At 36.8% G+C, this 17,907-nt stretch overlaps 1 protein-coding gene across 1 annotated transcript in view; it reads right to left on the reverse strand.

The window, feature by feature from the left end:
* The window catches only part of LOC136249377 (uncharacterized), a 66,330-nt gene that overhangs the window by 21,789 nt on the left and 26,634 nt on the right, over window positions 1–17,907 (reverse strand). The window contains exons 4-5 of the mRNA XM_066041352.1: window positions 12,722–12,915; window positions 290–912 (exon numbers count right to left, since the gene is read on the reverse strand). Of these exons, the coding sequence (XP_065897424.1) occupies window positions 290–912; window positions 12,722–12,915 (817 nt within the window). The remainder of the gene's footprint in view (window positions 1–289; window positions 913–12,721; window positions 12,916–17,907) is intronic.

A 17,907-nucleotide genomic window follows, 5' to 3' on the forward strand; every position in this document is an offset into this window, starting at 1 on the left:
TTCAGCTTACAGCTGGCCTGGACCCTCACTCTTTGGCCAACTCCACTGCCCCTGAGCTACAGCCAGGCTACTATTCAGCCAGGCTACTATTCAAACTTGATGACTACTCAACACTTGAAAACGTTTAAGCTGCATACATGTGGCTACGATTCAATGTGCGGCATTTAACAACGTAAATTTTGGTACAAGAATGTACATACACACAAAATGATTTATTTTGTTGCCAATAATTGTAACTTTTCAATACAGTACATTATATCCCTGTACCTACAGTACATACATATTGTACCTCAATGCAGTACTTGAGTGCATAACAGAAGCACATCTCAAATGAAAACTTTACTGTTCCTCCACTGAAAATTGGTCTTTCTAAATAACCATAACCAAAACAACGACCTGACTTTGCTTTCTTCTTTTTTGCAATGCATTTGGTACACCAGGTTTTGGTCAGAATATAACACTCATCACAGCCAGCCTTAAAATAATGTTCAATTTCATCTTCATGCATTGAATAAAGGTACTCATCTGTTTCAGCATCAAATTTTTTGTCCCTGTCAGATGAAGTTAACAGACAAAGATCTTTGATATCATCTTCACTTTCAACAGCCTCAAAATGTTGGAGAAACATTTGCACATTCTTTTGAAATGGATAATCACATGATACCCAAATGAATATGCTGACACATTCATAACCCTCTGGCAATTGGTATGGACCAACCAAACTTCCACATGCTTTCATTTCAACCAAATGACTTTTAGCAATAGCATTTTCAGGAATGTGGATTAGTACTGCATGTCGTTCAATTTTAAGAGTTCCACCATATTGATTAAATTTCTTTGAAACCACATTTTCATCTGGAAATGGACAAAGTTCTGAATCAGGTGCACTATAAAACATTTCTTGAAAGTTTTCTAGATAATAAAAGAGACAAAATTTGGTAGTAAATACAGTGGTAACAAATTGTTATTGCATACTACATTAAACTATCACAACCACCACAATGTGCAGTGGTCAAGCTGAGTGGAATTTCAATTTTTGATATAACTTAAGTTTATCTTAAAAGATACATACAAACAAGAAGTTAATTACTGTAATGGGGTAAACAAACACATTATATGAGAATTACGTATGCAGCCATGAAAAATGGCCTCTAAGAAGATTAGTTTGCTGTGTTTTATTTTGTTAATAAGTAATGACTACTATTGAGAGGAAGCTTGGAGAAGATAATTCTGTATTGCTAACAACAGCAAAAGTTACTGTTGTTTTCCAAGACATGTTGCAGTTGTTGTGTATTTCTATACACTTGATGATACCAGTGATCAAGACTAGTGTGTCAAAAGCTGGCGTGTCACACCATGGGTATATTGATAGGAGGAGAGAAAATACCTTTTTCATGCTTGCATATACTGTAGCTCCATGGTCTCTTACAGCATTTTCACATTCTGGCTGTCTGCTAGGTAGGGTAGGCGACACAGCAAATTTGACTACATTTGCAACAGTCATTTGTGAGATACGTATGGGAGCTCAAAGTTTCAACTTAATATCTTGGTTTTTTCTTGTTTTGCCATACGGAAGTTACTGGGGCTTCAATTAATTTTTGCACACTTTTTGCAAAAACTTGCTATTAAACACAAAAATAATGTTTACTTCAATTGCCTCAAGCTTGGCACAAATGAAGAGCAAATAAAGGTGAATGGACATACCAAGTTCACTATAAATCCGATGAATATCCAAGCATTTATTCACGTAAATAATCAAAATTTGTCATGACTACAAGGTAAAACAAGCATGGGAATAAATTGAAAATTAACACCAGCGTCCTTAACCACTGAACCACTGCTATCTTGGCTGATAACCACACTTAATTTTTGCTTTATAAATGAAAATTCCAGTTTAAATCTGCTTATAAATCCAATAAAATAGTTAGTACATGTTATGCTCTGTCAGAGTCCTCAAAAATGCGCACTCCATTTTACAATAATATTACCAAATATTGAAGTAAATCATGCGATACAATACACCTATAAGCCTGTCTTTAAAAATCACCATTGTGTCTGTATAGAAAAGAAGAAATGTGAGTAAAAACAAACCCCAAAGTTATCCATAGGCTAGTTTTAGGGTCTTTTAAAGTATAAAAAGAAATGAGATCCACACAAAACAAAAAAAATGGCGCAAACTTAAAGGCCTGAGTGAAAAAGTTGTGAAATCAAAGGTGGTGGCCAAGAAATGGCTGCAACAATAATAAATTTTAATGATAGCTGCATGCATTGTTAACATTAACGTCATGGCAATCATTATCTGGCCTTGATTTCACAGCTTTTTCACCAAGGCTTATTAAGGCCACACCCATTTCACAGCTTGGCTGTTTTTGTGTGGATTATAGAGAATACTGGACTACTATAACTTCACGAGGAAATGTGTATACCTGTTTTTGCAATCACTGAAATCTATACATTGGGTAAATCAACAGTATATGCAATACTGGTTGCTTTTGCAAAATTTTATTTTGCAGTTCATAGTGAACAAATTGTTCCAAGTCCCAACTTCTTAGCTAGTTTCAAATGTTAGGTATGATCAATTAAATAAGTACCTGTAATTCATGTACCGTATTGTAGCTGCACAAATCAGATTTATAACTGTCTAGCATCATATGTGACCAAATTTTTGGAAATCATTGATCTACACACACACTGGTGAAGTTCACTTTTCACCATGAATGGATAGCCACACCAATACTCTACACATTTGCACCACAACCAAGCCTCTGGTTTGATCAGGCTGCTTTTCACGAGTGGATTTCTAGAGACGTGTGCCAGTCACTGGGAATGCTCTGGCACCTTGTAGTGTCACTGGCCAGCTGAAACACGAGACTAGAGACATGAGCAGCCTTAGAGAGTTGTCCAGATACTTTCTACATACATTTCTTAATTTCTCAGTGGCACAGGTGGTCTTGAGAGCCCAATATTTTGGCTGGAGACAGCATATTACCCGCTCGGCCATTTTCTTTTCATATATCAATTACCCACCCACCACCCCTGCCATCACCCATAGTGATGTGCTTGTGTTACAGATACTGTCATGAAAAAGGTGCTCAAAATCATGGTTATATCAACAGCTTGCTTTTTATGGATTGAATTGTAATAAACACTGTAATTGGCAGCATTCATGGTGAAAATTTCAAACTCGTAGCTTTTGTCCTTCCCAAGCTATACTGGATTGAAATGTTTAAAATTGTATACCTCACAATCTATTGATGTGCATAGATTGATGGTTTTCCCAAATTAGGTCACATATTATTCATCACAAAAGATTGAAACTTTGGCTGTACACTCCTTTATCACTATAGATAACAGAGAAGAAATAAAATGGAATTTGAGGAATGTACAAAAATGGCTGGTTTTTGTTCAGCCAATCACATTTTATACTGTTGTATATCTACAGGTAGCTCCTGCACCCACACTGTGTAAAGTTTGAGATGCAATAAAGCAGTCAAGTGTACTTCAATAAAACTATCGGGTATATACAGCTGAATTCATGACTTGTCAGGTCAGTACTAGAGGGCGAAAAGTCAATATAAATCATAATACGTATTACAGTGGTCCCTCTATTACAGTATCTGAACTTATTGGGCCCTGAGTAATCAAAAGCTTGGATAATACAGTAGAACCCACTCATTTGCACACAGAGCCCTTCAATGTTAGGTACAACTATAAGAAGAGAACTGGTAATGGTAAAAGTTGCAAAATTCCACTTACTGCATGGCTAACAATAACATGTCTTTCACTAGTAAAATGGTCCTCTACAGTATGCTCCACATGAAAAATTTGCATAGAAACTGGACTTATAAATCACACTACTAGATGAGAGTGAATCAGTAACTAGCTATTTGAAATGAGACCATCAAATTAGCCCAAAGTAGGGATTAAAATGTGTCTCATTTTAGCAAGTAGTTGTCTAATCTTGTTTCCATACTTTCTACTGCTGGATAATTTCTCATTTCAGCTGTATCTAACATTTTTGAGCTTGTTTCCTTACTTTTTGTAGCGTTTAGATTATATCAACCCCTACTTCCTTTAGAAATTTTTAATTTTTAAATAGCTAGTTTGTTTACTTTTTTGTCTAGCTAGCTAGCTATATTATACTCTTTTTGTTTTCCACATAGCATGAAGCAGCTATCTTTTACCATTGTATACAATAAGTACCTCCAAAATAATTATCGATTTGTCTTTTAAAACTATTACAACTTTTTAAGGTTTCAGCTGCATTTCTAATGGCCTAAATGATGATGAATTCACAGTAAAACATCGCTGGAAAGTTCACCATTAAAAGTGGAAACCTAGCTTTTAGAAATCTGGAACCCGAGGTGGATCCACCCCTCAAGGGAATTATTAGCTAACAGAGGCTCTGATTAGCTAGATACCTCACAAAAAAGCTAAACTGGTAATTAAGACTACATAATAGTTAGACGTCAAGAACCCAGTGGTTCTTGACGTCTAACTTATTTAGACTACAACTCATTATTGTACCTTGAGTTGACAGCTGCTTGTAAATGGGAAATGTATGGCTAATTACTAGAAACAAGTCCTCTACACCTCCCTACATGGCGGGACCTCAGCGTGGCTGTTGCTACTGGTTTAAACGCCCATGCGTTGCCAATGTTACAGGCGCGTGCTATGTATCGAAGTACTGGACTCAGCGACTGGACTACAACTCATTGTTGCTGTTGTTGTGCCTTGGCAGTTGCTTGTAAGCAAGTAATGTAGTGTTGAGTAGTACAAACAAGCCCATTACACCTCCCTCTAATTCAGTATGGCTGTTACTAGCCATTTAAACGCCCATGCGTTGCCAATGTTACAGGCGCGTAATTATCGTGTTTCGTATTGCCTCAGAGCGTGGTCTCTATTGGACATGACCGTGGCTCTACGAGATTTAAAGACCATGTTTTCAGCCAATCAAATTTCAGTATCAAACTTGTTGTAGTCTAAATACATGTATATAAAACGACTACCTAGCATTAATAAGTGCTAGAGACAACTCCTTGGGTACTACACCCGTTCACCCTCATCTTATGCACACGTATTCACACTTCTTTAAAATCACATGTTTGAAGTTATGGCATGCGCCGCAACTATTAAGAGCCGTAACTATTAATTATCCTTCGAGAAGAACAAAGGAAAGAATAAATAATGAAAGCAACAGCATGGTGGACAGAACGTAATCGAAGCAACAGATTCGTGAATCCTTTGTCATTACCTTGGCTGTCTGAAATTTCTGGAGCCGTATGCCTAGTAGCGCTACCGTTCTTACAGCAGGCAGGCTGGCTAATGAAATCCAGGTGAATTTTGAAATTTAAAAAAACTCAATGCACATCGAAACATTAGACTTTTTGCTTTGTTTAACCAAGGTACAGCATCACTATAACAGTACTAATGCATTCCAGATGTTTTTTTGGGTAAATATTATTGCAGAGCCATTTTTAACGTCCGAAAATCCACGAAACCATATGATTTCTTACCAACCCCTACTATACAGTATTATCGTACTGTATGATAATCGTGACAAAGTGCACGTGGCTTTATTAAAAGCAATCACTTATTATAAGTTACATGTTGGTTGCTCTGGTGCACCACAGAAAGCAATGGTAGTACCACTATATATTCACGCTCCATATATCAAGACTCACGGTAGTGTGTCGTGCGGCCCAAGAAGGTGGCGCGCCACACCATGATCAAGACACACGGTAGGTGTCGTGCCAGGGGCGGATACAGCGGGGGGGGGGGGGGGAGGTCAAAGGGGGCTCTTGACCCCCCTCTAAAAATTTTCAGTATACCAAGATCGAGATACTCTAATAGAGCAGTCACTCTAATAAAGCAGTCACAGTATTAGAACAGAGTGTAGTGAGCTATTTAAGGAGTTTTATGTACTTTATCAGCTATAAATGTGTGGTTAGTGAGGTGGGCAGCTATTTTCAGCTGGCTGTGACCCTTTTTTTTGGTCTCACCTATCAAACCAGAGACAATGTAGTGCCTCAGTTCATTTTTGACCCCCCTTTTCCATAAGTCTGCATCCGCCCCTGTGTCGTGCGGCCCAAGAAGCCGGCGCACCACACCGTGAGTATATTGACAGGGAGAAAGAAAACGTTATTTTTCACACTTTTGTATCTCGGTGATACCTTATCCGATTGAAACCAACTTTGCTGCAGAGTTGCCCGCCAGCTAGGGGTGTCTACATTCCAAATTTGAAGGAAATCACGTAAGCCATTTTTGAGATATGAGCGGCCAAAGTTAGGTTTGTTTTCTTCGTTTTTATCTTCTTCGTCTTTTCACACACTTGCAAACATTGCTATAAAACGCAAACGCGTACTCCGATCGCCTTGAAATTTGGCACACAGAAAGGGAGTCCAAAGGCGAATCCTAGCATCAAATTTGGTGGAAATCCGATGAATGGTTCAGGAGTTATTACCGATTATTCGCGTAAAACAAGATCGATTTGTTGTCACGCCTACAGGGTAAACCGCTTCATGGAATGAGTTGAAAATTGCTATGTAGATGGAGTAACCATCGTAGGAGTGCCTTTTGGTGGTTTGAAAGGAATCGAGATTAAGACCACGGAGATATGACACAAAACCCAACCTGTGTCACAATTACGCGATCGATTTTTAGTAATAAAAAAGTATTAGTTTTTATGCCTACTAGACAAACCGCTAAGAGCAATGAGCTGAAAATCGGTGTATAGCTGGAATAATCTTCATAGAAAGTCCTTGCAGTAGTATAGAAGAATTGGATTACAAACCACTGAGTTATGATTTGAAAGTCAACTCTGTGTAGCAAATGCGAGATCGAGATACTCTAATAGAACAGTCACCCTAATAGAGCATTCAGCTAATTTATTTACTCCATTATAGAATTCTATTACATTACAGGTTATTCTGTAGGGACTTCAGCTGCAAACAGTTAATCTTATAGACAGTTCAGCAAGAAGCAAGTCACTCTGTGGAGAGTTAAGCTACAATTATATTACTGTAGAGATTCAGAACATTACAAGTCACACTGAAGAGAGTTCAGCTATAAACAAGTCATGCACCCTGTAGAGAGTTCATCTAAAATTAAATCACTCTCTAGAGAATTCAGCTACACATAAGTCACTGTGCAGAGAGTTCAGCTACAAACAAATTACCCTGTAGAGAGATCAGCTACAAACAAAACACTTTGCAGGGAGTTAAGCTACAAACAAATCAATCTTTAGAGTGATCAGCAACAAACAAATCAACTTGTAGAGAGATCAGCTAGAAACAAATCAACCTGCAGAGAGATCAGTTACACAAAAATCAACCTGTAGAGAGATAAGCTAGAAACAAATCACCCTGTAGAGAGTTCAGCTAAACAAATCAACCTGCACAGAGATCAGCTACAAACAAATCACCTTATAGACAGTTCAGCTACAAACAAATTACCCTGTAGAGAGATCGACTAAAAACAAATCAACTTGCAGAGAGATCAGTTACACACAAATCAACTTGTAGAGAGATCAGCTAGAAACAAACCACCATGTAGAGAGTTCAGCTGCAAACAAATCACCTTATAGAGAGTTCAGCTACAAACAAATCACCCTGTAGAGAGATCAGCTAGAAACTAGACACAATGTAAGGAGTTCAGCTACAAGCAAATCATCCTTTAGAGAGTTCAGCTACAAATAAATCAACCTGCAGAGAGATCAAATCACCTTATAGAGAGTTCAGCTACAAACAAATTGCCCTGTAGAGAGATCAGTTACAAACAAATCAACCTGCAGAAAGATCAGCTACTCACAAATCAACTTGTAGAGAGATCAGCTACAAACAAATCACCCTGTGGAGATCAGCTAGAAACTAGACACAATGTAAGGAGTTCAGCTACAAACAAATCACCCTGTAGGGAGTTCAGCTAAAACAAATCAACCGGCAGAGAGATCAGGTACAAACAAATCACCTTATAGATAGTTCAGCTACAAACAAATTACCCTGTAGAGAGATCGGCTACAAACAAATTAACCTGCAGAGAGATCGGCTATATACACACAAATCAACTTGTAGAGAGATCAGCTACAAACAAATCACCCTGTAGAGAGATCAGCTAGAAACTAGACATAATGTAAAGAGTTCAGCTAGAAGAGGTCACCTTACAGAGAGTTCAGCTACAAAGAAACCATCATGTAGAGAGTTCAGCTGCAAACAAATCACTCTGTATAGAGTTCAGCTAGAAAAAGTCACCTTGTAGAGAGTTCAGCTACAAAGAAACCGCCATGTAGAGAGTTCAGCCTCAAACAAATTACCATGTAGAGAATTCAACTACAAACAAATCGCCCTGTAGAGGGATCAGTTAGAAGAAGTTACCTTGTAGAGAGTTCAGCTACAAAGAAACCATCATATAGAGAGTTCAGCTACAAAGAAAGCACCATGTAGAGAGTTTATCTGCAAACAAATCACCCTGTAGAGAGATCAGCTAGAAGAGGTCACCTTGGAGAGAGTTCAGCTACAAAGAAATCACCACGTTAAGAGTTCAGCTGCAAACAAATCACCCTGAAGAGTGATCAGCTAAAAGAAGTCAGCTTGTAGAGAGTTCAGCTACAAAGAAACCATCATGTAGAGAGTTCAGCTACAAAGAAATCACCCTGAAGAGAGTTCAGCTAGAAGAAGTCACCTTGTAGAGAGTTCAGCTACAAAGAAACCATCATGTAGAGAGTTCAGCTACAAAGAAACCACCATGGATGTAGAGAGTTTAGCTGCAAGCAAATAACCTGTAGAGAGTTCAGCTAGAAACAAATCACCCTGTAGAGAAATCAGCTAGAAGAGGTCACCTTGTAGAGAGTTCAGCTACAAAGAAACCATCCTGTATATGGTTCAGCTATATTTTAAGTCACCCAGTAGAGAGATCAGCTGCTAAAAAATATCCTGTGGGGAATAATGGGCATGTAATAAATATATGTATATAATTTGTATAATTACTAATAAAACAAAAATAATTGAAGTATTAAAAATCTTCTGTAAGTTCTTTTCTTCTTCCTGTGGTATATAAAAAAATACATGGGTTAAAAAAGCCCCAAAGCCAGCCATTGGCTGGCTTTGCAGTATACAAATACAAAAAGAAGTGATATCTAATCAAAAAAAGCCAAGCTGTAAAAAAAGGTGCGGCCCCCAAAAAGGCCATGGTGAAAAAAGATGTGAAATCCAAGGTGGCGGCCAAGAAATGGCTGTGATGGTAGGTTAATGGTAAAAATTTTAATAACGACAATTCAGGTGAATTTGGTGCCAAGACCAAGTGGCACAAAATTCACCTGAATTGTCGTTATTAAAATTTTTACCATTAACCTACCATCACAGCCATTTCTTGGCCGCCACCTTGGATTTCACATCTTTATTCACCATGGCCTTTTAGGGGGCCGCACCTTTTTTTACAGCTTGGCTGTTTTTGATTAGATTATATCAAACAGTATAGTAGTACTGTATCTTAGGGATCATGGAGGTTTGGGTTTATCTGGCCAAAAACACCCATAAAGCAGCTTCACAGTATACTGTGGAAGCTGCTTTTTGGGTGGTATACCATCCTGGTACTTTGGAAGCAGTGGTTAGATATAACCAAGCTCAAAAGTGCTTTCAGTATGACTCCAAATGCTTCCAATAGATATGTAGCTACAAAATTTTATTCAGTGCAATTTCTACAGACTGACTGCCTGATACCTTCAGACAAGAGTAACTTAATAATAGCTAGGCTATGGGCTTGATTTTTTCTTTCAATGTCACTTTTGTCCTGAGATGTGCTTTTTGGCACACTGCAGTTTGTACAATGCATGCATCATGACTTACTTTTTCCCTCCTTTGTGTCCCATTTTATTTTGCTGACAGCTGCAGTGTGTTGATTTGCAGTAACACAATGTATGGCTTCCTACTTTTGTAAATGGGAATTGTCTGAATTCTTTGTGCTGAATGGATTCATTTCAGCAGTGCTTCTAATACTGTTCTTTGTTTGTAATGCTGTGTAATGGGCTGAAAATTGGTGAAAGTGAAGTGTATTGGCAACTTTACTTTTGAATCATAGTTGTGGTACATGAATCATCTGTACTTGTCATGGTGACTGCAGAAGCACTTCTCCTACTGTTCATCATTTGTAGTGCTGTGTAATGGACTGAACATACGGTAGTTGAAAGTGAAGCATAATGGCAACTTCACTTTCAAATCAGTAAATGATAGCTAGGGCATGCGTTCAGGCAAAAACATAAACTCTTGTATCATCCTTTCTCTTGATGTGTTATGTGCAGGTTCACCAGTCATAGCAATGCTAAAAAAGAGTAAACAAACAAGTTTAAGGAAAACTTTGGAATTTTATGAAAAGGTAGGGAAAGGGAGGTCACCTACAACTGCACACTAGTGAACATTTAATCCCTAATTCAGTCATGGGTATAGATTGATTTAGAGATTAAATGTTCACTAGTATATCTGCAGATGTAGGTGACCTCCCTTGTTTCCCTACTGTTTTCTATGATCCCTAATTGACTTAAAATTCCCAATCTTCCTACTTGTGTTCATACGTTTAATATACACACAGTCTAGTATATTTGCCTAGCTATACCCACTGCACAGAGCTTTATCATTGCCTACTAATGCTAAGTACACAATATCCCAAAATGCAAGACAAGCTCTAAGTTTGGCTACAATAATTATTATCCATACAGATATTGATGAAGCATGAGTGAGCTTGAAAATGGATTCAAAAGAGGTATATAGTTATAGCAAAAGTTAATAATAGTGGAGGGAGAGTGTCTAACACTGCATAGGCCTGTAAAAAATGATCCTGAGAAATTCAAAGGGATTCTTTCTGTAAAACTCTGTAATTTGTAGTATTCTCCATAGGTGAAGATTGTTTCATTCATCACATTTCTTTGTTCTCTCAGTGTGCAATCATCACATTACCTTGTTCTGCCTGTGTGAACATTTTACACATCTGAAGGAATCCCTTTGAATTTCTCAGGATCATTTTTTACAGGCCTATGCAGTGTTAGACACTCTCCCTCCACTATTATTAACTCTTGGTTATAGGTAGGCAACAACTTTGTATGCAAATACGCATGCAGCATAACTGGAGTACAGTGCAAAATTTATGAATATAGCAAAACCATCATAAATGCTGACATTGGTAAATGTTAGGAAAGGCAAATGGAGATACATCACAAACCTGCAAATTAGGGCCGGGTGGTATTGGAATTTAGTGCCCTGGTATATTGTCTAGAAATATTACTATTTATTGTGATATTTACATAGCTGACTGTTATATTAGAATAGTTGACTGCTCCAATAGTGTATCTCAAATTGGCTCTTGTCCCCAGCAGCATCATGTGTTTGCTTGTGGTACAATAAATAATCTCCTACCCTAAAAGAGTTGTTATACAACCGTGGTAATATTATATCGATATCACGATATCATTATTTCACTGAAATCTAAACGGTACAAATATCATTTTATTGGAACACCGCAGTATTACTAAAAATTAATACTGAAATACTGTCCACCCCTACTGCAAATAACCATAGAGAACCATATTTATATACAGTAACTAAACTTTAGAGAATTATGGGTGCAGCTGAAGTGCATAGCTATATAGATTGTGCAAATAACCATAGAATTAGATTACTCTAAACTGTGCAGCACCAAATAATGAATTAGTTAATGTTGGCAATTACCTGCGATATTGAATTTTTAAAAAAATTGTCAAAACCAGTTTTTGGTCTGCCTACTTCACTGTGACCACACTCAAAAGAAGCAGTGCACGACACCATTTTTGTGACTGGATTTGCGAAAAGGTACCTTTTCCACACATTTGACATACCTTATACTGATTAACTTTCCCTTAGTATCAAAATGTAGCCTAATACTGTAGCTACAATCATTAAAAATTTCAAGCAATTATATGACATGATCAAAAAGTTATGAAGCTTTAAAGTTCACAAAATGGGTCAAATTTTGTGTGTGAAAAAGTACCTTTTCACAAATCTGGTCACATTTTATGTCACAACAACAAACTCGCAGATAGGATGTGCCTTTTGTGGTTCTGATAAATGTCTGCTTTCTACACTTCATTGTTCCTTTTACCTTCAATTAAATGGTTATCCTTTTCATGCCAGGCAACCATACTTAGGCATTAATTCTCTGTATTGACACTTTCCTTGAAGGAATGTATTTAATGATCTGAAAGCAAGATATTGCATTATTAATCTACTGCGTAGCTGAGCAGCAAAGATTGAGATATTCTGTATAGCAGTCAAAGCCACATGTGCTATTTCATAGCTATGCTAACAAGAAGGTTAATAAATAAAGGGTTCCAACAGTAAAAAGTAGTAAAACAAGAGATGATGGTGGTTATGAGGAAGAATCTCTACTTGGCATTGGAAATTGCTACAATGCCAAGTAGGGATTGATTTCCCTCATAGATACCATCATCTCTCGTTGGACTATTTATCATTACTGGAACCCTACTTTATTTTTAAATTAATAATTTTTAATGTGCACCTTGTGGTTGTGTATTTCATTAGTACTGTATGAGTCCTGTTATGTACGTACTTAAGTATGCGACCAGACATACAGTAATGCGGAATATATGCGTGCAAAAAGAATTCACTCAAGCTTCCATTGTATGTATATACATACATGCACACATATATGTATTTTATTTCATTATACACATATGTACCTTTTGATGGTTTCCCAATTTGCACATTTGGTTTTGATGCATTTTCATAATCTATAGAATCTACAAATATGTTTTCATCCTTGTTAGCATCATACTGATAACTTGAAGCGGTAGTAAACTTTTGAGTTCTAGTTATGACATCCCCTGAGAAAACTGGAACATCCTCAACTAGATTTTCTTTTGATACATGAACGCTGGAAAAAATCATTTGTTCCCTAATATCATAAAGTATGATAGAACTGTATAGTAGGGACCACAAAGGACTAGGCATGGCATGGCTAGGGATCTGCCGATTATGCTGGCATAATTATGAGCATAATAGGTGCCTGAAAGCATTGAGCATAATGCTAGCATAATAGGTAGAATATCTGTGTAATAGTATGAATTCTTGCTTATTAAAATAGCTATCACAGAAAGATCGATATACTCTAATAGAACAGTCAGTAACTCTAATAGAACAATCATATAGTTGACTGTTCTATTAGAGTATATCGATCTTTTCTGTGATATGCATTTTGACAAGTAAGTTTGTGCTTCAGCCACTTATTATTTATCCATAAACTGGAAATTATTAGTAGAGTATGAGAACTGAGGCATACATAATTGGGCATAATTTGAGCATAATAGGTAAGTATTGAGCATTAATTTAAGCATAATAGGTAAATTTTTGAGCAGTGCAGCATAGCATAATAGGTAAAATTATGAGCATAATCGGCGGGTCCCTAGGCATGGCCCACGAAATAACATCACCGAAAAACTAGCCTCAATTTTCCCTAATGACAATGAGGCAGTATAGGTTAGGTTAAACTAAGTCCAAACAAGCTTTCAGATCGATCCAAAACACTTTCAACAAGTTGTCACGAAATTAAAAAAAATGATTTAATGGAATTTTCTACTGATTGAGTAACTGACTAACTGACTGGCTGATGCTTTTAGACAAACATAACTTGATAACAGCTAAGGCTGTACAGGATTGATTTTTTCAATGTTTGACTTTGCTTCAGCCCAAAAGGTGTCATTTGGCATACTGCAGTATGTACAATGCATTCTTCATGGACTTACCAGTGTCCTCCTTTGTGTCACATTCATCTTTTCTGAGAATGAAAAGTGTTGATTTGGTGGTAGCACATGATGACTTCTCTTCGTAATGGAAATTGTCCATACTTTTCATAGTGGCTATTTTGATTGCAGAGGTAATTTTCGAACAGTTTTTGATTCATACTGCTGTGTAATGGGCTGAACATGGCCGACAATGAAGAATAATGGATACTTCACTTTCCAGATGACAATTGATTTAACTGGGGTACAAGGCACCATTTCAGATGTGGTATGCATGGGTTCACCAGTCATAATAATTATTTACAAAAAAAAGTTAATAAACAAGTACACAAAAAATTGGAATTTTCAACTAGAGTAGGGACTAAGTACATCGATAAAAAGTGCTGAAACTAACTGGAGTTGTGCACGATATTAAATCTAAGTAAAACAATAAGAAGTGTTGTATCCCAACTGTGCTCAAGATACCATAATGGAAATGCACAGTAAGGATGTTTGAAATCATCATCTTTAAAAAATTTGCCATTGCATTCATCCAAGAAACCTTATGTTGGCCAACTAGAGTCTTCTTACCCATTTTCCTTATATACTCATGTGTAGTCTGATATACAGTAGACCTCAGTCAGCTAATATAAAACCTGATTTTCCAATGCAGGGATTTTTATATACAGTATGTGCACATGCTTGTAATTCCATTGTATAACATTTCCATTATCTAGATACATATCCTGGTCAACTGAAGATGCAGCCCTAGAATCCGAGAGCCATAGAAGCTGCAGTGCTAGAAAGTGGTAGCAACATAAAGATTGATATGTACAGTTATAACACAAAAAAACAAGCTACAGGCACATTATAACTTATGGATTAAGTCCTGTACGAAGATTGATGTACTGTAACTTAAACCATCTTGTTCCCCATTAACAGGCAAAATCCATTGGTGGTTAAGTGATGTCCTTTACACAGCAAAAATAGTATTCCAATGCTACCTATACAAACTCCATCTTTAGTCAGTATTAAAACAACTATAATTCAAAAGTCCCTATAACAAGAGAAAATTGACCACAAATCTACCAATGATTCCAATGCTATTCAGTATTGGGGCCTGTGGTCTGATTTTGTCTGAGCATAGGTAAAATTGGTTCTAACACCAAAACATATACGGAATAAATACAAGGAGTATTTGTATATGAATTATGCTGTGTTAGATCCTTCCTACAACTATGGTGAAGGTGAGAAAACGATGAGAGTGAACTGGCATCTAATGCAAGGTAAACTGATGCTTATATCCTCTTGTCTCCATGAAGCACTGATGCGAACAAAGGTTGTTGAATTCCTTATTATGCTCTAGGGAAATATGATTATGCCAATGTTTTTTCCTTTAACACTTGCCTTCATCATGAAACAAATGCTCAAAAAGCTACAAAATTGCTGTAATTCATAAGTTTACTCCACTGTGCTCAATGCATTCTACAGTAAAATTAAGTTGTACAAGCATGTAGGATCCTTGCAGATCCAGTCACATAAGTTTAAATTATAATCAAACAATGATTTATTGCTGATGTGCGTGTTTCTTAAAGGTTTTCTAAGTTTTCAGAGACTCCATTTTAAGTCAAAAGTTAGTATATTCATAAATCAACAAACAAGACCATGAGACAAACATACTGTATCATCCCAGCAAACCCTTTACAATGCATAAATTAAATACTGAAGTGTAGTGACACAGCTACTATTGAGGCATCTGCCGCAATAAATGTTACGTAGGAAATTGTATTTGAATTAATAGAATTTAGCAGTGCAAAAGATATAAATACTCTAATAGAGCAATCATCCACTTTCAGATATACTGTAATAGAACAATCAGGTTAATCTTGCCTTCTAAAATTATCTGGCTATACCACTGGAAGTGTAAAATGTTTTTTAAAGTAAGCACTAGTGAAGTGCAGATACTCTCTTGTTATTAACAGTGTAGCTTAGAGCTTGCATCTCATACAATTTGCATATTGATCAATACACATATTTTTGCTTAAACACGAAGATATATACATGCAGACACATGTTTGTATTGTCGACAAGCTTCTCATATCATAGACAACTGACCACACTAGGGTAGCAATTTTACAATCTGGGTATTATGAACAAAATCTTTCTGCACAGTAACATCATCTTATTAAAAAAAAAAAACTAATATCAAACATTTATGCCACGTCTTTGATACACACATACACACATGTACCATGAAACCACTTAATTTCAAAGGGAAATTTCAGGGCACATATCTCATAAACCCTGGCTTGCCATAGTACATTTAAATTAAACCATGACTGGCCATGGCGTATTTTAAATGTACCATATGCATGGCTTTGATATCTGATGAGGTAATGCTGATTTGTTTTATAAAAATCCAGGCAGCATTCATTTGTGGGAGTTTATTATTGCACACTGATGAAAACCATGCACCCAACTTTGCATCCTACAGCACTCAGACGGAGGTGATTCGACACCCTTATCACCCTATGAGTTGACAAATGAAACTTAAAGGTGAGAACTAGTGTCATGGGTAATTTACAAGTGTTTGTCTGTGTGTTTGATTATGTACCACACCCACTTTTCATATGTCATGAGGTAACCACTCTACAGCAACGCTCACACCTCTGAATGTTTAGAACAGTTTAGAAACAGTGTTTAAATGATGTAGCAACATTGAAACACTTGTAAAATCGCTAAATTGATCGCTTCCGTGATATCCGTAGGATTTTCCCGTTTATGTTAATAAATGTAACTGCAATGTTACTTACTGCTGACCCATAATTGAATTTTACAAGACTGTCTAATTCAGTATGTTGCCTTGTATTGGCTTGGATGATTGGTTTCCCACCACAGCAGGCTATTAGCCTATTTAGCCTGCATGGTGATATCAGTTGTATCACGTGCCCTTGTGTTTTTCCTGATATGTACACCCATGCTCTTGGGCCTGATGGCCCTTGGGCTGGGGTGTACATATCAGGCAAATCACTCAGGCCCATGATACAACTATTACATACATACATACATACATACATACGCACACACACATACACACACACACACACACACACACACACACACACACACACACACACACACACACACACACACATACATACATATAGCTGCCATTAACCCTAAATAGTAAGTACTACACTGGTTTCCTTTACCAACCAACCATGGGGTGAGGTGACATATCTTTATTTAATATACCCACTAGTGGCATAGGAATTAGTTAAGGTGAGGTGGCTAACCAGAATATAGAAGTTCTGGCAGCAAGGGGACTGAGGGCTGCATAGCTAATTTAGCCTTCACAATGCATTAAAGTTCACCAGAATCAATTTATAGGTGCAGTTTGAAGCATTCCAACCCATTTTTTAAAATAGGCTATTTGCAATGCTGCTATCTAAAAGTTACATCTATGTAGGATTAAAACCTCATATAGCATCTACAATATACACAGTACTACAATAAAAAGTTTGGAAACACTTTGTAAATTACTTAGATATGATTCTTTCAAATGAGACATGAGAAGTATGATTCTTGCACAGACCAGAACTTTTAGACTACTTATACTGTAGGTATACGCTTTTATGAAGCACTTAACTGCTCTGTTAGAATATTTGAATGCTCTATTAGAGCACATCATTTTTTTGTAATTTCAGTACCATTCAAAGAGAAAAAAGTCTTAAAACCAGGGAGGTCATCTATACCTGCAGCTACAAATTCAAAATATGTCAGATCTAAATTTAACATTGTTTGTAACCTCTTCAAAATTTAAAATTAGGTTATCAATTTTTGTTAAAGGCATGGGTACACAGAAGGCATTGCCTGCCCACACAAACATACAAATACACATACACAACACATTAACAATTACAACAACAAACAAAAACAAAACACTTTAAATAGAGTTTACACAAAAAGAAAACGATGAAATGCAGTCCGGAGTGCAATTGGATTTGACAGTTGGAAAATGCGAAGGGAAAAGAGAAACGGCGAGGATTAATAGTTGAGGATGGGATACATAATGAACAATAGAGTATATATAGGTGATGAGATATGTATGACATTTGTGACTTTCCCATACATTTTCCATGGAATTA

The sequence above is a fragment of the Dysidea avara genome, chromosome 1 (assembly GCF_963678975.1).
Source record: "Dysidea avara chromosome 1, odDysAvar1.4, whole genome shotgun sequence".
NCBI lineage: Eukaryota > Metazoa > Porifera > Demospongiae > Dictyoceratida > Dysideidae > Dysidea > Dysidea avara.